Below are 27,327 nucleotides of genomic sequence, written 5' to 3' on the forward strand. Positions count from 1 at the left end.
TCAGTATGACTTGGGTTACATTGTATTCTATGGAAACAAGGCTCTTTGCATCCCTAGGAGTTAAAATGGTTATTTGAATTGGGTCCATCACAGATTAAGATTGATGGACGTCTAAATTGTGGTCCTTGCTGATTTCTTGGAGAAAAGGATTGCCATTGTGAAGAGCTTGGGTGGCTGCTCACTGTGGGTCTTTGATTGTGACTGACTGGCTGGTTATTTTGTACCAGTTGCAATGGGGAAGGAAACAGTCTTCACGATGGTTGCAGGAAAAACTTAGTTTGTGTCAAACCAAAATTGTTTTACTTTAGAACTTGTATGGGTTATGGATCCAAACATATGTACATTAAAACACAGACTAAATGTAATTAAAATCATCTGTGGTGTTTTGGGTTCCCAACCCCTGGAATTTTAGTCTGGTCTTTTTGTCCTTAATTTTAGTGTCCCCCACCTTTATCTCTTAAGTAATACACTTTCATTGTAAAAAAGCAAAGCACTAAACTATAGATACTAGAGTGTTTCTTTTTCTATCCCGCATCTGGGAGTGGTTTTGCTCTTAGTCTGGCTTTCCCTCTGGTTGTAGAAGGGTCAGTGCAGTTCTCCGATCACCCTAGCTAGTACACTAGCTAGACAAAGAGTGAGCGTGTCTGTTTGTACCCATGTTCCTTCAGTGTGCCACCTTCACACCCCGCAGCGTTCCCTCCTCCATCCAGTAGATCCTAACTGTCTATGGCTTCCCAGGAAACCCACCTTAAACCAGTTGAGTGGCCAGAATAACAAAGTGACAGTTCCAGTTTGCCATGGGTTTGCCAGCTTGTTCATAAGGGTGTGGAGAATAAATGTCGGGGACTATAAAGTCTGTCCCATGGCTTTGTCGTTGCTATTGTAGCAACAGTGAAGAATACGCAAGTGAGTAGGTGTGGCTGTTGCAGTAATAACTGTAGCATCAGGAGGCAGGCCGCAACTCTCCTTGAACAACTCTTCTTCCTGTAGCAGGAACTCTGAAACATTACAGTCATCCGAGTCAACCAGGAGCTTGTTAAAACATGAGATCCCACTTCTGGAGCTTTTGTTTCAATGGATTACAGGTAGAAACAGGATTTGCATTTCTAACAACTTTCCATTGTTAGGTGCTTATGCTTCTCCATAAAAGATCACACCTTTAGAGCCAATGACTTGGTCTGGCATTTGTTGGTGTTAGGAGTTGGGTCTGACCTGTGCATTGGATGAGGGTCAGTAGCACCCCTAGCCTCTACCCTACTAGATTCAGTACCTTCTTGACTCTCTAATAAAATGACAAAAAAAAAAAAAAAAAAAAAAAGGAGCAGGAAGAAGAGGAGGTAGGAGGGAAGAGACTAGAGCATTGCTCTTCCCTGTGGCCTGAAATAATTGATTCCTTCTCTTCTCATTGAGGTTACCTCCAGCATGCAGATGTGGGTTCAGCTTTCCTTTGTGTATTTAGACCAGGGATTAACAAGGTCACATACTGTGATTGGAAATGAGGACAGAAGTGATACCTGGATAGACAACCAACATTGTCTTCTGTCAGTTACAGGACAACTCCGAAGGACAGGGGGAAATTGCCAAACCTGTTCCAGCAAATGCTCACTCCCCACCCCCCTGATTTTCTTCATCAAAGAATCTAACTTTGGGATGGAAAGAACTTTCTAGAAGCTGTAAGGAAGTGCAGGAAAACAGGCAATTAAGGAGCAAACCTTCGTATTCCAGAAAGCCTCAGGCAAGGGAGGCGTCTCAGTGTGGCGTTTGTAGGATGATTTTCAGGAACAGATTTTAAGGGAATGGTCTTCTTAAGGAAGTTCTGTTAGGTTTTCAGATGCAGATAAGTAGGATTCATCTTCTGCTTCACATGGTGTACATGACTAAAATATGGATTCCCTCCACCTCTGGCTTTGGCTTTCTGGAGACTCAGTTTCTACATGTAGGCTAGCTTTGATCTTCCCATATTGCCCAGGCTGGCCTCCAACATGTGACAATCCTATATCTCTGCCTCTCACCAGGCTTGTGTGTGTGTGTGTGTGTGTGTGTGTGTGTGTGTGTGTATGTCCGTCCATACACATGTATGCTTGTGCAGGAAGTTTTTAATCTTGAACACTATTAGACGTCACTATTTTGAAGAATAGTCTTCAAAGAAAAATGGAAAAGCCAAAACAAGGAACGACGAAAATATAAGCCAGCCAGGGCAAATTACTCATGAATTAATTATGAAAATATAAAACCCAAGTTGTCTTTGGTTTAGCATTTAGACTCTCCCTTCTCCCCATGCATTGGATTCCTATTTATTTATTCCCTGGTCCTAACCTATTTTTTAATGAGAGATCCAGAAACATGGAATCATTGGTGTGAGATGTAGAATCTTATTTAGTTGTCATTTGTATTCTGCCAAGTTGCTGAAAATAGGTTTGGTTGCCTATTAAACCTTTGAGCAAACTGACCCACGTCAAAATTAAAAGATTTTATGAGAGAAAAATATTTGCTATATCTTACATACCCTTAAGATTATACTTATGTCTGGGTGCTGACATGAATCGCTGTTGCACAGCTTTAAGGAGACATCACTGTTGGGATCTGTTCTATAGGCAAAGATTCTCACCTGAGAGTTGGAGCTGGACGGTGTGGTGTAATGTAGGACGATGTGAGACACTTGAGTGTAACCCTCCTGAAGCCACCTGTCATTGCAGTCTCACGTGCTTACAACTCCACCGTTAAGGCTTGTCTGGCCAAGTCCTTGTTGCTATAAAAAAATAACAAAGAGAAAGAAAAATAGAAAAAAGGTGGAGAGATCCAGGTGGGCAGCTTGATGTCCTCAGCTGGGAAATGGCAATGCTGGGAGGCAGAGAGAGAGAGAGAGAGAGAGAGGCGCCCCTTGCAGTCTCAGTACCGTGGTTCTAGTTGGTGGTGGTGTATGTGAGGTTTCTGTGGTGCAGCCTTGCTGGGGGCCACACATCACGGCCATAGAATTTGAGAATAAAAATCCATGCTGTTTTCGCTTCCTTCTCTCTGGTTTGTGCTCGTGGCTCAAGATGTGAGCTCTCAGGTTCCTGCTTCGACTGCCCTGCCTGCTGCTATGCTGTCCCCACAGTTGTGGACTACAATCCTCTCGAACATCAAGCCAAAATAAACTCTTCCTTCTCTAAGTCACCTTGGTCATGGCGTCTTATCACAGCCATGGATAGGTAACTAATGCTCCCTCATAGACCACAGTGAGCGTGGGCAGAGGGGCCTGGTGAGGTGGAGGGGTGGAGAAGCGATCTCACAGGGAACATTGAGGGCCAGGACATTCAAGTGCAGGAGGTCATGGCTCCCGAATTGAGCCGGAAGACAGATTTTCTTGACTCTGCTAGACATCCCATGCCTGTGAACTAATAGTGGGTATGGGTCATTAAACATGATTGAGGCGCTGAGAGGGGAATATTTAACTCATGGCTTTGAACCCTTTATGAGGTCAGAGACTCCAGGGGGACTCTGAAAACTCAGGGGTCTTTCCTCTAGGAAAATATGTAAAAACATACCAAATGTCAGTTTCAGGAGGACTCTCAACCCGGGAGGCTCATTTTAGGACCAGGGTTACAAGGCTTTAAGCTCAAAGAAAAATTAGGGTTTTTAGGAGTGTACCAATATTTGTAATTTTATTATGCACTTGGGAAGCGACTGCAAAGCCCTATAGTTTTGTCATGTGAGGTTGGCTGGTCCTAGTAATTCTTACGCGTCTCACAGCATATTCCATTAGTAGCTGATGCAAGGTGCAGCGGAGTTAAAGGTGACTGGAAAAAAGTAGGGGTTTCAATTAGCTGTCAAGGGGAACACCTTTAGTCCAGAGTGTGTAATTTCACGTTTGCTTTGGCTTAGTAAGAACAATAGAAATATGTGTTCAGAATGTATTTGTAATTTTCCTTTCATTGGATAATATTGTTTTTTTTTTCATTCTGCATGAATTTTGGTATGTTTCATTCAAATGATCATGAACCTTTATGATAGGTAATGTTCAGATAACCACAGTGGCTGTGAGGTCATGATTACGGTAGCCAGGACTGTCCAGAAGACAGTATTTTACAGCACTCCTCCTCAGCTTTGTGTGCTTACATTCTCTCTTCCCTCTTTCACGATGTCCTCTGAGCCCTGCTGGCAGAGGCTGTTTAAGGCTGAGCTCTCAGCCTATTCTCCTGTTCTCAGTATTTTGACCAGTTCCGTATCCCTCTGTTGACTGCTATGCACTGAATAAAGACCACACTTGAGAGCAGCCCTGGTCAATGGGTATAACCATAAGTATTTAGAGGGCATTCTGACAATTCAACCAGCCTACGTCCTTTCCAGTCGTGGGCGTTTGCCCAGGATTATGGTTCCAGCCTTGAAGTTCCTTCCTGAAGAGCAGGTATCAGAAAGCAGTTGGTTTCTCCGTGACAGTTATGCCACCGTTGTAGCAGTTGCCGTGGCTGGCTTCCAGGTCATCTTGCATGCAGGATGTCCAGCGTTGTGTAAGACTGTTATAGCAGCTCCCTTCTCCCAGAAGCCTTCTGGAACTAAAACAAAGGTAGCTAGCATGGAGGAAGTTTCCAATCAGTTTGAGGTGGATGCCCATGTCCTAGAGAATTGAAACGTAATCACCCTGCATGAATGGACAATGATACTTTCAGAAGTCATGGGTTAACAAATAAAAAATCACAGTCAAGGCATGGAAAACCTCTGAGGGTTTATTGGTCAGGGAGGCCTCAGAGGTCACCCAAACCAAATGCCGCTGTTGCCACTGCCTTGGTGATGAACCAATCATAAGCACAGTAAGAGGTGGGACATTCTTTAGGGCAAGACCATTGTAGATATTGTGCAGCTCAACACACACACAGTATCCCCAACACGTAGTAGACACAGGAAATGTGTGTTGAATGAGTGAAGAAAGAAATGAACGAAGGAGCAGAATTTGTATTTAATTTTGAAGGAAGAACACAAATTTTTAAAAAATTAGTATTTGGAGTGGAGTCATTGTGTAGTCTTAGGTGATGGTGAGCAAAGGAAATTAGTCTCGATGAAGATGCTGATGCAGAAGAGGGTGGTGTTAGATAAAGTGCATACTAACAAGACCAGTAGGGGCTGACTGCTGTTAAATCGTTCTGTGTGTAATATATAATTCCAATATGTATTTCTATATAAAATGAGAATAGCTATACTGCCCAGGAAACATGTTTCACATATAAATTGTGATATGAGGCATTTTTTAAAAAAAAATATAGTGTTGCATGAGTCTACAAAACCATGTAAACCATGATTACATTCCTGTAAACTATATGTCTGTGTATGTATAGCCAGTCTTAGAAAGAATTGTCAAAAGTATGTTTTATAAAATATGTCTCTCTGTAGATGGAATATAATCCAAGTGGTCCCCTTTCAATTTACTAATAAAAGGATGAACTCCACAGGATGTGCTGCTTGGAGTAGAGAGGAAAAAGTGGTTCTGAGGAAGTAGGTTATGAGCAGAGGAGTTGAAAGGACGTGGGGCGTAATAGAAGGGACAAAACGTGCAATTGTGAGTTCAGTATCTCAGGCTTTGGAACCTCTTGGCAATATTGACAGGTAAATTGGTAGGGCTATGTATTGGGACAGTTTTAAATGGGAACATTAGTTTATTAATGCCAACCTTGAGGTAAGCAGAGTCCGGACTAAACTATGTATTTCTTTTAAATCTCAGAATTCATCATTCTTTTTAAAAAGTCAACTCAATTCCTTATGTTCTTGAAGACACAAATGGGCAATATTTGCCTTCATTTTAGGAACTGAGAAAATGAGAGGTTTGAAAAATGGAGGAAACACCATGTTCACATGCTTGCTGGGTGGCATTGGGGAAGTCTCCCTGTTTGTTGATGGCCTTGTTGTCATGGAGGTCTCTGTTGGTAGCTGTGTCATTCATTGCCTTGTGTCTTAGAATGTGCCCCTTGTGGGTTGACACGTCCCATTGTGATCAGCTCTTTGGTCCTAACTCATCCTTTAATCTGCAGGGAAAAGGTCTCTATTTCCCAGTTTTGGTGGTCTACGTTTTTAGATTTAGCTAATAATATAGGTAAAATGCCATGACCTGTGCCTTAAAATAGGAAATTCAACTATATATTTGAGACAAAAAGGGATATCCTGGAAGTAATATTGTGTTCAGTAGTATGTTTTAGAACTTCTAATTACTGGTCTTGCCTTTCCCTAATTACTGATTTTATACAACAATTCTTTCAATTAGTCAGCCTTAAATTCATCTGCTACGGTATGGTGGAAACCACAGGCTCCCAGCTCAGCTGAGGTTGGACAGGGCAAAGCTGCATCTCCTAGGTTCTGCAGACTTTGGCAGAAACAGATTAGCATCATGGTGACTTTCAGAGGGGGCAGTCTTCCTGTTTAGGCCATATATACCTTACCTCTCGAAATGACATTTATTTATTCTTTTGAATATAGTATATTATTAATTCCTATTTTAGGAATTGAGTGGTAAGCCAGATCCCGGGTAGAAACAAAAAAGGAAAGTGAATTTATATGTTCATCCCTTAGCCTCATGGTGTTTATTTTTATCTGGTATATGTGCATTGTATGTAGTACATGTGTATATGGGGGTATGAGGGTGTGTTCCCAAGTGTGCATCCTAAGTGTGCATGAGGACAGAGGAAAAGGCCAAGTGTCCTGATCCATTGACTTTTTGCCTTACTCCTTTGAGTCATGGTTTGCCATTGAATCTGGAACTAGGTTGGCAATCCCCGTGTCCTTATCCCCACAGGGCTTGGGTCGCCCGGGTTGCCCGGGTCGCACGGGTCACACGGGTATGCATTCCATGTCCAGCTTTTGACCCATAGATGCCGAGGATTCCTGTACACTGAGCTATCATCCCATCAAATCACAACTTTTAAATGAAGAATAAAGGTCTGTTTTCTTCTAGAAATTGCGTAAGGTAGACTGACAAGTTTGATAACTGATAGTTTGGTACCGACCTAAGGGGAAAGTTCTTACTAGCTCTTCTGTGGTTTGAATGTGAAATGTCTCCAGCAGGTGTTACTTGGCCACCAGCTGGTGACACTGTTCTGGGAGGTGATAGGCATTTAGGCCAGTGGGACCTCGATGGAATAAGTCGATGGCTGGGTGTGCAACTTCGAAGGTCATAACTAACCCCATCTCTTCTCTTTCTCTTCACTTCCTGTCCACCATGAGGTGAAGAGCCTCTCTGGTCCCACTTTCTCACTGCCATGGTCCTCTATCCAGGTACATGGGACCAAGAAACAAGGGACTATGCCCTAAAGCCATAGTTACAGTGTTACATGTTACAGTCGCATGTTACAGTGAGGTCTTACAGTTTAATAGACACAACGAAGAGAAGCAGTCACCCTACATACTGCCCCTGTCCGAGACGGAAAGGGGAGGGAGCCTCGCTTGGGACTTCGAACCATTGAACTCGCGTCTTGTACTGTTTGCTGGGTCTTGCCATGGTAGACTTTTCATAGCTTTCTAGCTGTCTCCTGCTTGTTCGCCATAGCCGTCTCCACTGTGTGGAAGCACATTATCATCCCCTCAGCAGTGCCCTTAATGCATTCACCCCATGCCTGCACTCACTGTGTTCCTCCGCTAGAACTAATTCATCTTCTCCAGCCTTCAGTGTAGCCTTTCTAACAACCACATCCTTCTCTTATTTAACCCCGTCAAGGCTGTTTACAAGAAGTCGTTGACGTTTTCCCACTAGATTCAGTAGCATGTGCTAGTCACCTTTGTTTGGGGGTGTGTATGTCTATAAATGGTATTTTTAAATGTTCTTTAGTAACTCCATTAGTTAAAACTGCCCCGGCCAGGCAGCCCTCTAGGTGTTTTGAGGCAGTTCTAGCACGATCACTGGGGCATTATCTCCAGCGTGGTTTTCTGTACACTGGACTGGTAATGCTGCAGCTGAGCTCCCCAAGTACTTGCTGTTGAGTCTCATCCGGGTTATTTCTGACCCATCAGCATGTCCCCAGGGTCCACTTTTCTGGCCACATGCTCACGATCCCTTGGGCCTCATGGCCATCTCCTCTCTCTGTCTTCTTTCTCCTCTATTTCTCTTTCTCTTTTTCCTTACCCGAGACCCCCAGCTCAGTAACTGAAACTTGCCTGACTCTGTTCTCTCCAGTAATTGCCTGTAGCCATGTTATGATGAAGTGGGACAAGTTAGAAATATGACTTACTGAGTTGAATCATAAATATGTAGTGATATTAATTCAGCTTAATTGAGACCATAACACAAGACATTTAAATTCAGCCAGAATGTATCCTGTCAGTCAGTAAACTCTATGCAGTAGTATCCAGAAAAATCCACACAGCAAAGGATAAATTAAAAAAGAGTTTTCAAGCCTCCAGCAGTCCGAATAAAAGAAAACTGGGTAACATTTAATAATATAATAGGTATCAATCACAGATATGACTTCTTTCCCATCAGTACAAAGTTGTAGCCACAGTCATTTAAGATTCTTACTGTTTTAAATGAACATGCTGGAACATTTAAAGGAATATGCCGTTTTTCTTTTGTTCACAGTCACATCTTGTGTTACTGCTCCTTGGTTTTCAGTGGCAAATTGATTTTTCCTAATGCTCAGGTCCAGAGTGAATTTTTCGTCTGGGTCTTTATATGGTAGACATCATGTAATGTGTGCCAAGAGAGGGGAGATACACTCGATCTGGCTGTTCATTCCAAATTGAATAGTTGATTAGGTGTGAGCTCAAAGAAGGCCATTGGCTTGCTGTACCGACCTTGCCCACTTTTGCCAGTTATTTTGCTGTGGTGTGGATAGGATAGCCAGTCACCTCTGTGAAAGAGGAAAAATGATGAATTTGTTCGCTGATTGACTCCAGGGCCTGATGACTCATAGAGTAGTTGGGTATAATTCTTATGACCACATAATGGTGGGTTGAAGCCTGATTTCCTAACTTTGCAAATGAATCCTTTTTAATGTTCTTTTAGATGGTGGTAAGGTGGTGGGAGAATATGCAAAGTAGCGCCTGTTTTCAGAAATAAAGGGAGTAATTTAACCAGATAGTTTGAGATTCCCTGCCAGAGTCGTCCAGGCAGACTTTCTTTCCTTGGTCTAAATCATGCAAGCTGAATTTGTTTCTTCACGTAGGTAGGGGGCTGTCTTATAAGAAAGTCACTGCTTCTCAAACTCATAAGCGGGTTGTGCATGGCCTCTTCATGGTCAGACTGTCAGGAGCAGCCCCAGAGAATTCCCTCTCTGAGAAAACGCGTAGAGAGGTGCAGTTTTGTTTAATTTGAACGCTGACTTCCTTGCTGTACTGAGTCCTGTTAAGAGTCACTTCAGAGTGAATAGGTCCTACAATATTGTGCCATTTTATAGCTTTTGTACATTCGGAGATGCTGGCCTTTTGGACTCCGGGATTTTAAGTCATAGGTTGGTGACAACGATGTAAATTTGGAGAGAAAAGTCAGGGTTGTCCCTGATCCGTACGTAGAAAAGCCAGCTGCTCGCCGATGTGGTTTTGCTATGTGCTGAGAATCGCACGGCCTTCGGAGGCAGAAAGCCAGCTGCCCTTTCAGACATGGCCACTCAGGTGGAAGGGGGTTCTAGGGCGGGGCAGGTATTGTCCTTCCCTTGAGATCAATGCCTGATGCTCACAGGTGTTCTCTCTTAACCAGTGTCTCTGTGCAGTACACACCCGGGTGGGGACCTGTGCCTCACCCTGTCTTTATCAGGTGACCGCCATGAGCTCTGGCAATGGTTTGTTTTTTAGGCTGGAATAAACACCAACATTCCTGACAGCAAGAATTCCTTCTATAGAAAACTCTCCTGACCCCTACTCTGTGGCCACTGAAAGTTCACTCTGTCTGCATCATCGGGCAGATCTGCTCCGCACAGCATCCTTCGTTGTAGGACACAAGCCCAGGATTCATCGTAATACGTTGATTTCCCCAGTTTTAAAACTGTAATTTCTTCCAGATGTTATGCTTCTCAGATATGCTACACATTTTAGTTTTTGTCCCTTGTAAATAAGTTGAACAGCCGGCTTTGGTTTGGAACGTATTAATGATGAATATTCAGACATGCTAACTCCTGGTATCTTCCTCTTTCCTACTGTGTCTGATGGTTTATTAATGTTTAGCCCCACATTACAATAATTGGCTTTCACAATAACCATGAGGCAAGTTAGTGTTACTTTGTCACTTTTTGCATTAGAAGATGAGAAGACTTTTCCTGAAAATCAGATTTGACGTAAGGTGAGATGTCAGAGCTTGGATTCACGTCAAAGTCTGCGATCTGCGCACCACATTGAGTGAGTTCTAGGCAGCTGTTGGCTGCTGGAGAAGGGATTTGCACCAATTCTCTCTCCTCATCATCCATGTTCTCATTTCGGATCTCCTCATTCCAGTGGCTTTGGTGAGAGCGGCCAGGAGGGGTCTCTGCCCTTACTAAACCTTGTTGTGCTCAACATTTGCTGTCTGGCCTGAGAGGTAGGATAGCATCGGCTTGTCACAGCCCAGGGTCATGAGCTTCAAGAGTAAGAGATGTGGTAGACCGTAAGCTGTATGTGAAAATGCACAAATTTGGGCTTTTATAGTAAAGACAAGTATGGTGTAGAGAAATGGGGCTACAACTCAGGGGAGACCACGATGCTGTTTTACTGAGCAACTGTCCATCAGCTGCAAGTTTCCGCCCCAGTCCAGCCTCCTGTCCCACCTTTCATGTCAGCCCCTCTGGACTGCATGTGTTTGCCTTTTCTCTGTGCCCTCTGATGTGCACACGGGAGACTGGCGCTTTCCTGATTTCCTAGCTGTACCTTGTACGTGAGGAGTGACGTGTTTCCGTCCTTGGCACCACAGGAGCAAAAGCTTGGGCCTGGAATTTTAGTTTAACGCCTGCGTTTGGTTCTTTGCATTTTAGATTCCTTCCTCATGACCCGGATAAATGCTTTGTCTGTTCAGTATCGTCACCAGCACGCTGGGGTCCCCAGGTTCTCTTGTTTGCAGTCAGAAGTGGATCAATAGCGTACTGTAATTGATCACATGTAGAACTCACCGTAACACTGACTGCCTTAGGCAGTGGGGGGGCCTGGGGACAGCCAGCCAGCCAGCTCCCCATCTCACTGCTGCTCCCCTCCATGGACTGTGGTAGTTGGCTAGGTTTCCAGGATTGGGCATGAGTTTCCTCTTGTTGAGTAGTCTTGAGTCCAATTACGGAGCTGTTGGTTACCACCAAGGCGTGTGTGCCACTGCTTCACCCTCAGGGCTACAGGCAACTTAGGAAATATTGAGAGTGGGGGAAATAGTCTTCCCAGGGAGGAGCACACCAATTTGTTACCCAAGTGGTCCCATTCAAGCGACATTCATCATATGGGCTGAGCAGGCCGCATTATTAACTTGGGACTACGTACATACCTGCTTACATACATACATATGTATGTAACAATAGCTAACCACCACCATCACCACCACCACAACAAAACAACAACAACAACAACAACAACAAGAACAAAAACCAACCACGAATTTGAAAGAACAAGGAGGTGTGCATGGAGGGTTCACAGAGATTTAAAGGAAGGGGAATATCATGCAATTATAATCTCAAGAATAAAAATAATTAAAATATTAACTTAAAAATATTTCTGGGGACTGGAGAGACGGCACAGCAGCTAAGTGCATGTGATAGTTCTCCAGAGGATGCAACTTTCTATTCTAGCACCCACTTCAGGAAGCTCATTAACTGCCTGTAACTTCAGTGCCAGGGGATCCAATGCCTTCTTTAGGTATCCGAGGACATGGCACACACACACACACACACACACACACACACACACACACACACACACACACACATAGAGAGAGAGAGAGAGAGAGAGAGAGAGAGAGAGGAGGGAGAGGGAGAGGGAGGGAGGGAGAGGAGAGAGAGAGAGAGAGAGAGAGACTCACAAACATACAAAATAAATTAATAAATAAAATCTTTAAAACTCACATTTTGGCCTTTATTAGAAATTTGCATAGTTGCCTGCTATCTTTTGACTGGATCAAAATTCATTTAGAAGAAGAGAGTACTTAAAAATCTCCTTGTAACACTGAAACATGGCACTGTCCAGTGGATGCTTCTCGCATCTGCAGCAGTTTCAGCTGTCCTTTCAGCCTCGCTTCTCCCTACGGTCTGTTAGCAACACTGGGTAATGCTCGATTGCTATTTATTGAAGCTACCGAGTGTGTGTGTGTGAGTGCAAGTGTGTATGCTTGTGTGAGCGTATGTGCCAGTGCGTATGTGAGTATGTATACACATGCATAAGTGCATGTGAGTATGTGTGCTTATGAGTATGTGTGTGCATGTGTGTATATATGTGTGTGTGTTATGTGTCTGTGTGTGAGAATGTGTGAGTGCATGCATGCATATGAATACATATGTGAGTGCACATATGTATGTGTGTGCATGGGTGAGTGCATGTATGTATATGAGAGTATATGTGCTTTTGAGTATGTATGTGTGTGCATGTGTGTATATGTGAATGTGTGTTTGTTTGCATGTGTAGGTGTGTGTATCTGTGCAGGTGCACGGAAGATATCCTCCCCTTAGGGTAAATCAATCTTAGTAAGAGAAATACAGTTTTTAGAATACATTATTTTACCTTTTGAAAAAAAAAACCAAGAAAGTAGCATTAGTTTAAAAATCAGTAAAGCTTTTTGCCAAAGTGGACTTGCTAGCTCCAGGAAGTTTTGCTGAAGTAGTTTGAACAAAGAACATGCTGTTGGCCAGCTGGATGTGGAAGCAAGGTGTGGTTGCGAAGATTCTCACACCATGAAGTCCTACGTTCATCACTGCAGATCCATGGACACAGTTTTGTTGTGGAGTTCCTGTGAGGGAACTCATTCTGGCACGGTGGGAGGGGTGGGGTAGTGAAACCTCGTTTCAGGAGAGAGAGCCCACAGCAGGCAGCTAGGGCGTGTGCTCAGAGCAGCCATCTTCTGGGAAACTGGACGAAGAGCTTGACATCTTAACACTAAACAAAATCCCAAAGAAAGGCGGGTGTGGTCATTGTAGCTGAGCCCAAGGCCCAGCATGGATTCTCTTCACTTTGGACATCATCTGACTTTGTTTTCCAAGTTAGACCCCTGGGCCTTCCTCCCTGTGCCCTCAGACCATCTCTGCTTCTGAAAGGACTCTGCCGCAGACAGCCAGCAAGCCACCCTCTGATGTGTTAGGTGAGAGCTAGTTCTGCTCAGCTGGACAGATGTTTCAGGAGCAGGCTGTGCCTTAGGCTCCACTGGTGTTCTAGGGACAGTGGTCACAGATGAGCAGTCTCTGCGCTCGCCGAGTGGGAGGCATTGCATGCATGGTTCTGAGTGCGCTGGCACAATGCAGGAGGGTATGGGTGCTGCAGGAGAGTGGACAGTATGCTGTATGTTGGTAAGTAATGCCTATTCTATATTAACATCTATCCCAGCGTAAGACACCGAGGTCAAAGTTATAGAAAGAAGCGAGAGGCAAACGGAAGGCGCTGCTGTCTTCAGGCACGTGATCGCTCTGTGTCACTTGCTTTCATGAAGATTGCGGAGGCTGGATTTGTGGCCGTGCAACACTAAAGGCTAAGATCATGGCAATCATGTTGGCTTTGCTGCGTGCCTACTGCGTGCTAGGCACTGTGACGGAGAAGCCCGTGACAAAGCCTCCTGTTACAGAGAAGAAAACGAAGGCAAACAGAGATCACGGAGCTCTTAGGGCTAAAGGGCAAGGGCCTGGATTTGGTTTCTCGTCTGGGATAGTTTAGTTTAGTTTAGTGTTTGATTGCCTGATCGATGCCGGGGTTATAGACCCAAAATGGCTGAAAGGCCTCCATATAGCACAGAGGAGGACGAAAGTCAGAGAGCAATGTGTAGGACACAAAAGCAGTTGTGCACCCCAGTGTTGGTTTGTTTAAAAGAGAGACATGCAAAGGATTCTGGACTCTTCGTCCCCACGCAATCAGTCGGGGAGGGGAGTTCATTTGTAGAATCTGCCACTTGACCCTGGTAATAATTTATGTAGAATTTACTACATCTTAAAAATATAGATTGCTTCCCGCCAATTCTGTGTGTGTGTGTGTGTGTCTGTCTGTCTGTCTGTCTGTGTCTCTGTCTATATCATAGGATACAGCGTGGTGTTATGAAAAGGACTTCTGCCTTATGGATTTGGGGTGGACCTGATTTGCATCTTTGCCTTGACGTATGGTTTTGACCAAGTTGGCTAACCTTTCTGAATCTTATTTTCTTCATTAGTCATAAACAATAACTTTCTAGAGAGGTTGTTAAAAAGATTCAGATATAATCTCTATTGAATTCTCAAGCCTATGACTGGCACATGGTACGTATAGTAAGTGGCTCTGTTTTAATAGTACATTTATTCAGTTTTTATTAGCTTGATAAAGCTTAGCAGGTAGCTCCTAAGTCCCGTACACCCCCTCCACCCCCCGTTTCACAGACTTAATACTGCATACTACCTTTGGCGGTCTACATAATGTGTAACTCTTAAGTTATTTGTGTAAGTGATGCTAACATCACGATGAACATCAAGAAACTTCTTGAAAGGCAATACCTACGATTATTTAAACTCAAGACTTTGACCCACCCCACAAGTGGATTACTGGATTAATATTTCCTGATCATGGAAAGGAAAGTATGGGCATATTTGTCAGTGGGCCAGACCTAGTCTGGTATTTATAATTATAATTATAAAACTTCTAATATCACCCATCAAAACACATTTCTGATAGTCATTTTGGTACTTCAGAGTCTCCAGTATTGACTGAGATACCAACTGCCTGAAAGTCAGTGTTCACGGCCTCCTGCTCTGACTCTAGACTCTGCTTCTGATAGGAATCAAAAGTGTTTTAGTATAAGATCATGGACTCTAGACCAGAGGTCCCAACAAGGACGATTTTGTTCCGAGAAGGACATTGACTGTCGGCAACATCTGGAGATACTCTTGGTTGTTAGAGCTAATGGAAGGAGATGTCACTGGCACCTAGAGTGTCGAGCTCAAGACGCCGTGCACTTCCTGCAGTTGCAGAGGCCGTCCAACGGTGAGGACTCCCTGAGCTCTTCACCTACAGAGCAGTGTTAGCAGTGAAGACTTGGGTGAATCTGTGTAAGAGGTGCATGTGGTGGTATGGATATTGTCAATCCTGGTTATTTACAGAAACAGTCGGCCTAATCGATCACACAGCCCACAGACGTTTTTAAGACATGACAGACTTGATCTTGTTCATCTGGAAGGCAAGCTTGCCTGGAGCAGTGCTGCGTGGTGCTCTAGTGAGTCAGCATCTTCGTGGGCGTTCTTGTGTTATGGAGTCATTGGAAGCTCTCATTTATTTTAGAATGTCAACTGCTCATGAAAGTCTTGCCCATGTGAGATATGTGAGTGGGTAAAGCTGGTAACAAGGCAGCCTCTGGCCTGGAAGCATTTAGAGTAGAAACTGAGTGCAGAGCGTCTCCAACAAGGCCTCTTCCAGGTCCAGTGTCCCAGTAGCCATGCCTGTAGGCATGCTCTTCTTTACCCTTCATGCTACATGAACCCTGGCAGTCCCACTTGTTGCCTTGTGTTATTCTGTGGACATATCCTGTGTACATATGTATGTCATGTTGTTGTATGTACATATCCCATGTACAGAAACATTATTTCCATGTACTCTAGTTGTAAGCTTGTTCTACCAGGCAGTAAGGGTATGAATAATGTCTTTTGCTTTAAAAAGCAAAATCATAAAAACCACAAGCGTTTAGAAGAACCAGACCCTCTTCACAGACTTATTTTTGTTTGCCTATTTACATGTGAGTGTGTATGTTTGCATGTACATGCATGTGTGCATATGTGTACATGTATGTAAGTGTTACTTCACTTCAGGAAGTCTGAGGAAATGGTCAGTATCATCACCGACACAGTGGGGTCCCCAGGTTCTCTTGTTTGCAGTCAGAAGCGGATCAATAGCGTACTGTAATTGATCACATGTAGAACTCATCGTAACACTGACTGCCTTAGGTAGAGGGGAGCCTGGGGACAGCCAGCCAGCCAGCTCCCCATCTCACTGCTGCTCCCCTCCATGGACTGCGGTACTCCATGCTGCGTGGGTGGCTTCCTACTCACAGACATGTCTGTCTAGAAGACTGTTGCCCAAGGCATTCTAAACTTAGAAGCTATTCAGACCCTGTGGATGTTGTTTTTGGAGAGAGATAACTGTGGCATTCTCCAGGGCTTGTAAATGAGCTCTTGCATTGCCAACCATAGATTCCTGCTTCACTAAGCAATGTGTTCAGTGACAGAGCATGGCCCAGAAAATATTCATTTGTCTTTTTACAACCTGATTCCGTTAATTATTATTATTTTTTTAAATTTGGGTTTCACTTGGCTGTAGGTAGATCATTTTATAGAAAGAGGTAAAACTTAGACCAGCCATCAGGGGTGCGGAGAGGTATGGAGGTAAAAATCGTAATCAGGCCTGAGATCAGTTGTATTTTTAGTTTTATATGAGACAGGCATTGGAGTCAGTTTCCTTTCAGCTGATGAAGTTACATGTCTACTTAGTGAATAAGCTGTGCAGAAATAGCAGAATTATTCTCTGTGTCACATAAGTTATTTGCCTCTCTCCTTTTAACATTTTTATGAATCAATGGTATACATTCGAAATGCCTCAGCTAACAGCTATGTCCCCACAGTGATTACCTTTACATTCTTCTGGGCAGAATGCTGAAAAGGAAAAGGAGGGGCCTTCTTAAGTATAATGAAGTTTCTCAGGAGTCATTTGTTTTCTAAAACGAGTTTTATGTGAATTTTCCAGGCACTTGGCAGGAACAGATTAGCGTCAGGGAAAATTCTAGGCCTGGCAAAAGCACCTTGATTTCAAGGGTCACGGCCGTCATGCCCTGCTGCTCCTAAGGGCCAGGTTGTTTCTTTATCATGCTATGGACATAGAACGCATGAGTCAAGCTTTTAATGAGACAGACGCATCGATTTCTGCTCTTACTAGCCCTGCCAGTGGTCACGATGGAAATGTATTCTAATTCCAGGCTTGGAAATAAAAGTTCCACGGTGTATGCGAGCTGCAGGGCCTCCCAGTTAGAGCCACGGCAGAGTGGAATCCATTCTTCATCCTCTGTATGTAAACTAATGGGCACTAAACATGGCTAAGAAGTAATGCTCTATGTGGGGTGAGCACTCGGGAGGCGGAGGCTGATGGATTCCTGAGTTCAGTGCCAGCCTGGTCTACAAGGCGAGTTCCGGGACAGCCAGGGATCTAGAGAGAGAGACTGTCTCAAACAAACCACCACCAACAAGCAAAGTCGGATCCTTGCTATGCTTTCGTAATAAAACGCCCAGGGTTGGCTTTCGTCTGAGCATGAGTTCATAGAGGCCCTAGATTCAGCATGGGCTTACTGTACAAACCTGGGAAGCTCACCGTGCCTTCCTGACACCCATGATCTTTCTCGTTTCTTTTTGAATCTTTAAATAAGATTTTCCTTTTGGTGAGAGAACAATGCTTTTGGATACAAAGTGCATCTTTACAGCCAAAGTAAACTTCATCCTCATTGGAAAGCTTTTGCCATGCCGCAGTCTGGACTGTCGGAATGCCATCTCAAATAATACTGAAAAGGGGAAGTGTGTGTGTGTGTGTGTGTGTGTGTGTGTGTGTGTGTGTGTGTGTGTGTGTGTGTGTGTGTGTGCCAAAGGCAGAGAGGCAGAACAGGATGTGGAATTCCCTGAAGTTAGAGATGGTTGTGAGCCATCTCGTTGTGGGCGTGGGCACTGAGAACTGAGCTCTGGTCCTCTGCAAGAGCAGCAAGGGCTCCTAACAGCTGAGGGCCCCTGTCTTCATGTTTTAATCGAAGTGTAACAAAGTAAAATAAGGGATCCAGTACATCTGACTTTCAAAGCTTTCAGTAGTATGTTTGATTCTGTGTTTCATGACATTTTAATTTGAAATTTGGTGAAATTTAGCTACAAAATGAAGGCTATCCTAGTGAATGATCACAAAGGGCGGAGCATGGAAGAGTGGTGACCCCCTGTTCCCCTCACTTGGGAGAGGGGACTTGGTCCCATGCTCTAAGTATTAGGAGATAAGTCCTCCCTTTTCAATGCTATCATTGAATAAATAATATCATAAAATAATTTGCCTGTTATACTTAGGCTTATGGGGAACGTTAAGAAATAGTTAACAGAAGCCAAATTAACTAGAAATAAATAGAAGGGATGTTTGCTGGCTTTTATTGAGTTTTCGTATAGGTGATTAAACTAATTCTGAGGGAGATGAAGGCTGTGCAGCCTGTAATTGGCTCCACCCATATTCATACATAAGCCTTATTGGCTCCAAAGTCACAAGACCATCCTGGCATTTTGAATGTCACTAAGCATTAGTGGTATTAACCATTAATGGATGAGCACTTCTCCTTTTCCTTTTCACATCAGTGTGTCCAGACAGCTGACAAGAACCAACTTGTTTTAGTTCCTGGTTTAAAGAAAGTGGTCCATTGCTGGGGAGGGGGAGTGGAGGACAGGCCCCTGGGCGGAGAGGGCCTGTCTGCTTGGTTCCCAGGCTCCATGCGTGCCAGCATGGCCGTCCACGGGGCCATGTTGATCTCCATTGACTTAACGTGTTCATCTATGTTGGTCTATTACTAGAATAGATAGATCTGCCCCAAACCATGTTGCATATTGAAGTCCAGCCAAGCTGAGAGGTACCCCTGGGGCACCAGATGGCTACTATTGTATGTCCTGCCTCTGATGAGGCCAGGGTGCAGGTAGACAGGCACAGGCAGTGTTCTGTGTGAGATTCCTGGCTCGGATATGCAGTGTGGCTCTGGTGTTTCTGTAGTTCTTCTTTCTCCTTATCTTTAACATGTGGCCACTAATGGTGCCTACCTCATAGGGTTGTTTCTGAGAATTAAATGGCCTAATCCCTGTAAAGATTTTAGCCTGTGTTTGGTTCCTAGAAAGCCTTCAGGGAAATGTTGACAATTGTCACGTGCATGAGTTTGTTTAGACTATGGAAAACACCGTAACTTGTTATAGAAAAACATGTTTAAACTACTAAAAACACTGTAACTTGAGATTTATAGAAAAACAGACGAGCCATCCTTTTCTGAAAAGTAACTTCACCAAAGGAGAAGGCCAGAAAAATTACTCTTTAGTGGAGCGTTCCTGTCTCTGAGCTACACAGAGTGTACCATTCCCTTCGTTGAGAGAAAACGAGAGTGGCGAGGTCGAGTTCGTACACATTATGGACTTGCTGCCGTTCTGATGTGACTTTGGGCAGCGCTGGCCCACTTCAGGAAGAAAGCCACCTTCTTCAGCCATCTTGGGGTGAAAGCCCCAAAGATGTAAGGTATCATACCCTGCCTGTGGTGGGTGTGACATCTGAGCAGCACTCACGTTCCATTATCAAGCAGGACCCGTGGCTGGTGCCGTGGGGTCACCTGTGGACACACGTGTCTCTGTGCAGAGGGCACTTGCTGAGAAGGCAGCAAACCGCTGAAGCCCTGGCAGCTCTCTGCCCCTGCTCACTGACCTGGCCTGTGCGCACACATGGCTCTAAGCCTCATCCCTTCACTGGGAAATGGAGCCAGGGTGGGGTGGGGTGGGGTGGGGGCCGTCCGCAGGTTCTGTCTCAGAGGACAGAATGATGGATGCTAACAGCTCTGAGCACGCCGCCTGGATCACAGTCAGTCTCCACAGCAGCACAGTAGGACTCTGCGTGCCACACACGAGATGTGGAAGCCGATTGGGCCAGCTTAGGTGGAGAAATTGGACATGTCCGTGTTCACATAGCATGATTCATGTCTACTCCGTTGTTGCGGCTGCTGCTTTCCTGTAACCAATTTTAGAGCCTGTCTTGGCAGCTGGAAGTGTTTGGGATTAATTTCACACTCGCTTTATGAGTCGAGTGCTTTCCTGCAGCTCCCTGGGCCTCTGCCTCGTTACTCTGGCATCAACTGATATGGCCATCAGACAGAGATGTCCTTTGGGGTCTCTGTTTTATTTGGAAACCATCAATTTGCAAAAGCAAAACAAAAGCCATCAGCACATTGTGCTTGAAGCCGTTAGCATTTATTGTTTCCTATAGGCCTCCCTTCTGTAGTTCTGTTGAACACTAGGGAACACACAGCTTGCTCAGACAGTCATGAGCCCGGAAAAAAAATCTCTCTCCCCCAATGTTAATTCCTAGCATTTGGTTGGCTTCACTTCTTAGTTCCAGGTGATCTGGGAGATCTTCTGGGCCTTGGTCATTCAGATCTGAGCCTTGATGGGCCTAGTTTTTCCAACTCTTTTTAATATGCTAATTCTGTTTAATTCATCTGGCTCTCCTGGAGAACAAAGTAAACTTGGCTGTTACATGCAAAACTAAATTGAGAACATGGAGATCTGTTTAGTATTTCATGCTGGCCAGTAGGTCAGGAAGATTTTCCTTGGGGGTAATTTACATAAGGAATTGTTTATTCCATTTCTTTCCAGTTTCTGTGAACATTTGGGGATAAGGGACCGTTTCCACCATGACAGGAATCCATCCAGGGAGGCTGAAAGGCTGAGAGACAGTGCTTCTCCCAGACTGATGTATCTTGGGCCTTGTTCTGGGAAGATGCTGGGACTTGGGCCGCCGTCGTCACACTACGTCACTCTTTCACTATGGCTGGGCTGATCAAGTTGGGTGGCTCTGTGAACTGGCCTGTTGCTGCCCTTGGTGAGACTTTCCCCTTGGTTGCGAGGAACACGCATCGATACTTCACCAGTGTCCCAGTGAGGGCCACGGCATTTGTTCTGCCTGCTTTATTGTGCTTTATGGACAAACACGGATATCCAGAATACTCCGTGCTTTCAGTGCCCGCCCACCACCTGAGCGTTCCCCAGGAGCGGCCTCTGCTACTGCACCTCCTCAAGCAGCCTCTCAGTTTGTTGGCGTTCTCCTCTTTTAAAGGCCCCTTCCTCACTCCCAGTGTGTTGGGAGGCCTCCCTTCTCAGTGGTGTGCAGAGAAGTCATTAACCTAATTCCAGTAGCAGATTTCAAGCTGTTGATGTGAGGTCTCTGAGTATGGAGTTGGAAATCGGAAGAAATGGGCGGTAGGCCATACTGTGAAGCGTCAACCAAAGTCAGATAAACTAAGTAAAGATTTCCACAAGGCCTAAATACCAGCAGCAAATAATGAATTTTGAGTACTTATTAATCCTTTTTTGGGTAATTTAATTTTAAGTTTAAGTACTGTAATTCTTAGCAAGGGCCATATGAAATGACTGGCTTGCAAAATTCCTGAGAATTGAGCAATCGGATCCTTCTCTTGATCTGGGAGGGCTCACTGATCCAGCTCCAGTGTGCGTCCCTTCACACGCCCCTCCTCCCTGGAGCCTTCCAGTGGGAGTTAGGCCGCTCTGAACCTACAGTGAGATGGGCGGCACCAGTGCTCCGTTCTGCTCCTTTCCTCACTGAAAGATGCCAGTGCGAAGTGGAAGTGGCTGGGCCTCCTCACGCAGACAAGGAGAGGGGTCCTGTCGCCAGTGGCCTGCCTTCCACAATTTCTGACGCAATCGTTTTCTGTTTTATATCTTTTAAGTAGGAAAAAAATTTAGAAGTTTAGATTAATGTCAGTTTTACTAGCAATTTTTATATGGTCAAGGTCAATTTTAAATGCAAGTCTAAAAGCATTTCACATACTTAGCTATTCCTATCTCCTCTGTCCTTGTTCCGTTTTCCTGATGACTTCAGGGACCTCTCTAAGTAAGCATGGCCGCAGTCTTCTCCTCTGTACAAGAGAAATGATGTCAAGTGGGTACAAGTGACTGACACACGGCACTGATCGCATGACACCGGGCAGACACCATAGCACATCATTTCTGCCTGGAATCAGGGATCGTCTTTAACAGTCACGTTACCAACGCGCTCCTTTGTGGTCTACAGTCAATATTGGCCTTCCTCACCCTATTTTTCTTCTTTAGTATGAACTTTTTGAAGGTAGAGATTAGATCTGTCACTCGCGATTTTCCTACAGTGCACTCTGTAGATTTCTTGCATTTACCTGGTACTTAGTGGGTGTTTATGACCTTGCTCTTTCTATAAGTTCAATGTTTGCCAGTGAGCACCTCTTTGCAGTGTCATAGCTCCACAATGATGACTAATTGTTAACATTCACAGCCAGGCAGAGAGTGTAAGCTCAGACTTTAACAGGATAAGGGATCATGGTAAGGGTGCACACGATTTCATGTGTTACAATTTGTGCAACCTTGCCCCTCCCACCCCTTCTAGGAGACGTCTTAAAGTAATGGGAAAGGGATGAGCTCAACCCCATTTAAGTAAGAGAGGCCCCAGGGTTATTAACTCTGGTCCACTGTAATTGGTCCCTTGCTAGCTTCTTTTACACTTTCTTTTCTGCACAATTAAGACATTATTATAGGAATGCTTCTTCCCGCTAATAGGTTCTGTATGTATGCCTTCTTTCAAACGATTATGAGATCCTGTGGGCTACGAGCTCCCATCTACTTCTTAGAATTCTGGTGAAAGGCACAGTTCTCCGCACACAGGAGGCCATGATTTTATGCGATACTGGCCTTGGTTCAGATACTGGCTCCCTGGAGAGCTGACTGTAATTGGCTTCTGCGACTCCTTTAAGGTGTTGATCACATGGCAGAGAATCCTGATGTGAACAGCATGTTCAGGCAAAGATCAGCTGTGCTGTCTTTCTCTCCCTCACATCTAGTGTCCGGTGTCTCTCAAGACACTCTGGTGACTCTCCCTGTGGAGCCCCTTTCCCTCCGTGGAATCTGAGAGACCACACAGCTGTAGACTCTACTTGTTTGAATGATGATGCTTTAACAAGCCCTTGGGGCCAGTGTCAATAAGCCACGAAGTATCACTGAGCGGAGGACTGCCTGAACCAGACTTCTGAATCTCATCTGAGTCCTCAAACTGGCGGGCGTTTGAGAAGGAGCTTACTGCTCAGCCCGGGTTCTTCCGGTCCTGGGGACTATAGACGCCATGAGTCTCCCGGGCAGCCAGTTCATTACTTTTAATGAGCACAGAATTTACCAAGACGTTAAAATAAAATAGAATCGAGCACCGATGGGCAGACTTGGACATCCCACCCAATTGTTGCTTCAGTTCCTTTTTCCACAAGACTTTTCAAGAGCAGTTTTTAGGGCAGATTCTATTCACTCCTGCCAATTTTTATCCTAAGTAGATTTGGCATTGCAAACCTAACACACCCTGAGCTGCTTTTTAATGCCCTGTGGGTTGGTGGCTAACAGTTGTGTTAAAAATGACAATTTTCAACTCATCAGATGTTTGAATCTTGTTTGGCTTTTTACAAACGTTAAAGAAGTATTGGACATCTTAGCGCCATGCATCTATAAAGACAAATTTAAAAGATAAGAGTTATTTTCTGCAAAAGTGACAACGTTTTTTTTTTTTAAACAACTAGTACAGTTACTTTGATTTTATTTTAATTGATCAGTCTCCATAGCTAATTACAAAAGACTGAAGTAGTTTTACTCTTGAGAGTACGCCTCTTCCTGTGGTAAAGCACACACTGAAGGTCTCCCTTACAAATCGTATCTGTGGATATTCCCTTTCCTGGCCATGTGGATTCGGAATTACTGGGGGATTTTCCCAAAGAAGAAGCTAGCAGAGGGCTGTGTCTGTGGAAGAAGACAAAAGCTGTTTGACAGAAAAAACAGAAGCGTGCAAATGAAATGTCCGAGGGCTTGAGGACTGTGAAATCGCCCCTAACCAAAGTTTGTGATTTCTCCAGGTGATTGCTCTAGCAGATTCGGTCCAGGAAAACCAAGACAGGCTGCTGCAGTCATTCGCCGGCCTGAAGAGTGCCACCCATTTGCTGATCCTGTTAATCAGGCTGTGGCAGAGGCTGAGTGCTGACCAGACTGCTATTCTGGAAGCAGCATTTCTGCCACTACAGGAAGACACGCAGGAACTGGTAGGACCCCATGCAGCCCCCAGGGCCCTGTGACTGTGGACTGTGAGGCTTTTGGTTTGGGGGGTGGTATCACATGGCTGTGATTTTAAAGGCATCAAAAAGAAGGCTTTACGTTTTCACAAAAACTCTGTTTTCCTTTTCAAACCATAATAAAAGTGTCATATAATGGCACAGCCCCCCATGAGTGGTTTTAAAAATAGGTATATAGTCCATTTTTATGTGGTGCTCAGTCTGCTTTTATGTACTCTTCAATCTCCGAGAGGCAGGAGAGTAGTCATTTGACAGTCTGAGTGATCGCAGTAGATCCGTCAGATTAGCTAACCCTCCCAGGCTGCCAGGGAAAACAGCTCAGTCATTTTAATTTGTTCGGTGTCCTTAAGTTTTAGTGTTGCTTCAAAGGTTAGGGGCACTGACATGGCTTTTGTCGGATGACGGAAGAGACGCTTACACTCACAGAGTTCTTTATCGCTCACAGAGTCCTCAGAATGAAAGGGAGAAAACGAGCATGCGCAGGTTTCCAACCAGACTCCATTAAAAAAACCAAAAACACAGAAATTCCTTGAATCGTAGATGATACAGGACCACGTGCCTCGTGGGTGCCCTTCTGTGTGGATTTATTTATGGAGAATCAATGGGCACCTTGGAAACCAGCGACACAAGCGTAGTCCTCGTGGTGGTTGTTTGAGGGGAAACCGTTTCAAACCCCGTTTCACACCTAGATCTAAGGACGTGGTTATGAAAGTAACAGTACTAAGTGAGACTAATGCTTTTCTTTTTCAAGTGGTCAGCAGGTATTTCCCATTTAATCGTAGATGTGGCCCTGGAGATAACTTAAGTACTGGTCCTATCCCCATTACAAATAACAAAACCTACATTTTCCTGTGGTCAAATGCTTTGCTAAGTAGAGCCCTGGGACTTGGACCCAGTCTGTCTGCTCAGAAAGTGTGTGTTTTTAGCCAGATACCTTATTTAAACGAACATGGTAATTGTCTTAGTTACCTTTCTGTGGCCCTGGAGAGACGCCCATGACCAAGACTTTTTTTTTTTTTTTTTTTTGTTCTTTTTTTTCGGAGCTGGGACCCAACCCAGGCCTTGCGCTTCCTAGGTAAGCGCTCTACCATGAGCCAAATCCCCAGCCCCCAAGACTTCTTAAGAAAGAAAATGCTCAGCTTGAGGCTCGCAGTTCCAGAGGGTTAGAGTCCACGACCACCATAGATGGCAAGGAGCATGGCGGCAGGTAGGCAGCAGGCAGGCGGCAGGCAGAAAGGCAGGAGGCAGGAGGCAGCAGGCAGCAGGCAGCAGGCAGGGGAAGGCAGCAGGCAGGAAGGCAGCAGGCAGGAAGGCAGGAGGCAGCAGGCAGCAGCAGGCAGCAGGCAGGAAGGCAGGAAGGCAGCAGGCAGCAGGCAGCAGGGCAAGGCAGCAGGCAGCAGGCAGCAGGCAGCAGGCAGCAGGCAGCAGGCAGCAGGCAGCAGCAGGCAGGCAGGCAGGCAGCAGGCAGGGCAGGAGGCAGCAGGCAGCAGGCAGCAGGCAGCAGGCAGCAGGCAGGGCAGCAGGCAGGCAGCAGGCAGCAGGCAGCAGGCAGGGAAGGCAGGAGGCAGCAGGCAGCAGGCAGGCAGGCAGGCAGGAAGGCAGGAGGCAGGCAGTAGGCAGGGAGCAGGCAGGCAGCAGGCAGGGCAGGAGGCAGCAGGCAGCAGGCAGGCAGCAGGCAGGCAGGCAGGCAGGCAGGCCAGCCAGTAAAGCAGTAGTTGAGAGGTCACATTTGATCCACAAGCACCAGGCAGAGAGCTAACTGGGCATGAAGTAGACAAAGCCCTCCGCTGGTGACACACCTCCTCCATCAAGGCCACACCTCCCAGTCCTTCCCAAACCTTACCAACACCTGGGCACCAAGCATCCAAAATGAGCCTTCAGGGGCCATTCTTATGAAAACTACCACAGGAAAAAATCACAAGCTTTGTCAGCTGCATCAAAAATTTTAAGACAAAAGCCTCTATTTTGTGACCTAAAATAATGAATAAATACACTGAAAAGCAGACTCATGATTTAGTGGCAAAATGACATAAAGAGAGACCAGCAAAATCTTTGTAAGTCCAACTGACCTTCAGTAGCAGGACCAGAGACACTTTTCTGCAAGAGGGGAAGGCAGGAGAGTGGGGTGGGGTCGGACTGTTTATAAACTCGCCAGCAGGTAGAAAGCCTAGGTAGTCTCTGATTTTGGTTCTACCATTAAATGCCAACCGCCATGGTCCTTAGCTGGCCTGAATCACTGTGTCTGTGTCCATAAAGAGTGTTAGTTCCTGCCTCAGGCTGTGAGAGAGCTAAGGAGCCGCCAAGTAAAGGACCGGAAGTTAGAAGTCATCCCTGAACAGGTTTGCACCTCCTTCCAAATCACCTTCATGATAACTGTGTGTCTCTCAGTCGTATTGAGAGCAAGAATTTGTCTCGTGACTGCCAAAGCCCCAGTGCTTAGCCCAGATTTATTCAATGAAGAACTGAGTGTGAAGGTGGAGAGAAGAAAGCAGGCAGCCCAGTGCACAGGCTAACATGAATCCCTTGTATAACAGGTAGGAGCATTTACTGCTGCCGAGGCTGGTGAGAGGGCTCAGCAGGAAGGACCATGGCCATGCAAGCTCGGCAGCTGTTCTGACCTCTACATATGCACTGTGACACACCATCTCCCCACTCTCACATGAACACATGCACACATGCATGCATGCATGCATGCAGGCAGGCAGACATACACACACAGGACAGACAAAAGTACAAACTAAACATCTTTAATCCTCCCTCCTGAATCTTGTTTCATTGTCTGAAGGTTCTTAATTCCTGTGTTTTGTGTGTTCAACAGCAGATCAGAAAATATTAATATATATATATATATAGTCTTGACAAGAGAGAATTTATGTTAGCATAATGTTTATTATAGTTTGTTGTCATGAGTCTTTGATTTTATTATTAGCTATTGTCAGCTTCTTTTATGCCTATTTATAACTCAGCTGTATATGTATATGAAAAATGTTTTGTCTAGGGTTTAGCTCATCTGAGGTTCAGGGTATACATTGCCAATCCAGTATATCAGGTTGAGGGAAATGTACTGTCAACAGAGAGTTAATCTTTCTGCAATTTGTCTCAGCTCGTCATTTTCTTATTTGATATTTCATGTCCTAAGTAAAGAACAATTAAAAATTGATTTTGTTAGAGGAATGAAACTTTCAGGTTTGAATATTTCATTTTCATGGCTCAGCTGGGTAGTGTAGAGTCCACCGTGATAACACTTACCTGGAGGTCTCCACACTCAGCCTGGGAATTGGAACTAACATGGCAAAAGCCACACACAGTGTGTATGTTAAAAGATGAAGAATGTTTCCTTTAAGACACAAGCTGTCTTAGCATCATAACTT

The 27,327-nt window shown here is 44.9% G+C and overlaps 1 protein-coding gene across 1 annotated transcript in view; it reads left to right on the top strand.

Moving 5' to 3' along the window:
- Bbs9 (Bardet-Biedl syndrome 9) overlaps positions 1-27,327 on the top strand; it is a 405,125-nt gene that overhangs the window by 300,717 nt on the left and 77,081 nt on the right. Inside the window, 1 exon segment of the mRNA XM_032909494.1 lies at positions 23,744-23,925. Within this exon segment, the coding sequence (XP_032765385.1) occupies positions 23,744-23,925 (182 nt within the window).

This window comes from Rattus rattus, chromosome 8, assembly GCF_011064425.1.
Source record: "Rattus rattus isolate New Zealand chromosome 8, Rrattus_CSIRO_v1, whole genome shotgun sequence".
NCBI lineage: Eukaryota > Metazoa > Chordata > Mammalia > Rodentia > Muridae > Rattus > Rattus rattus.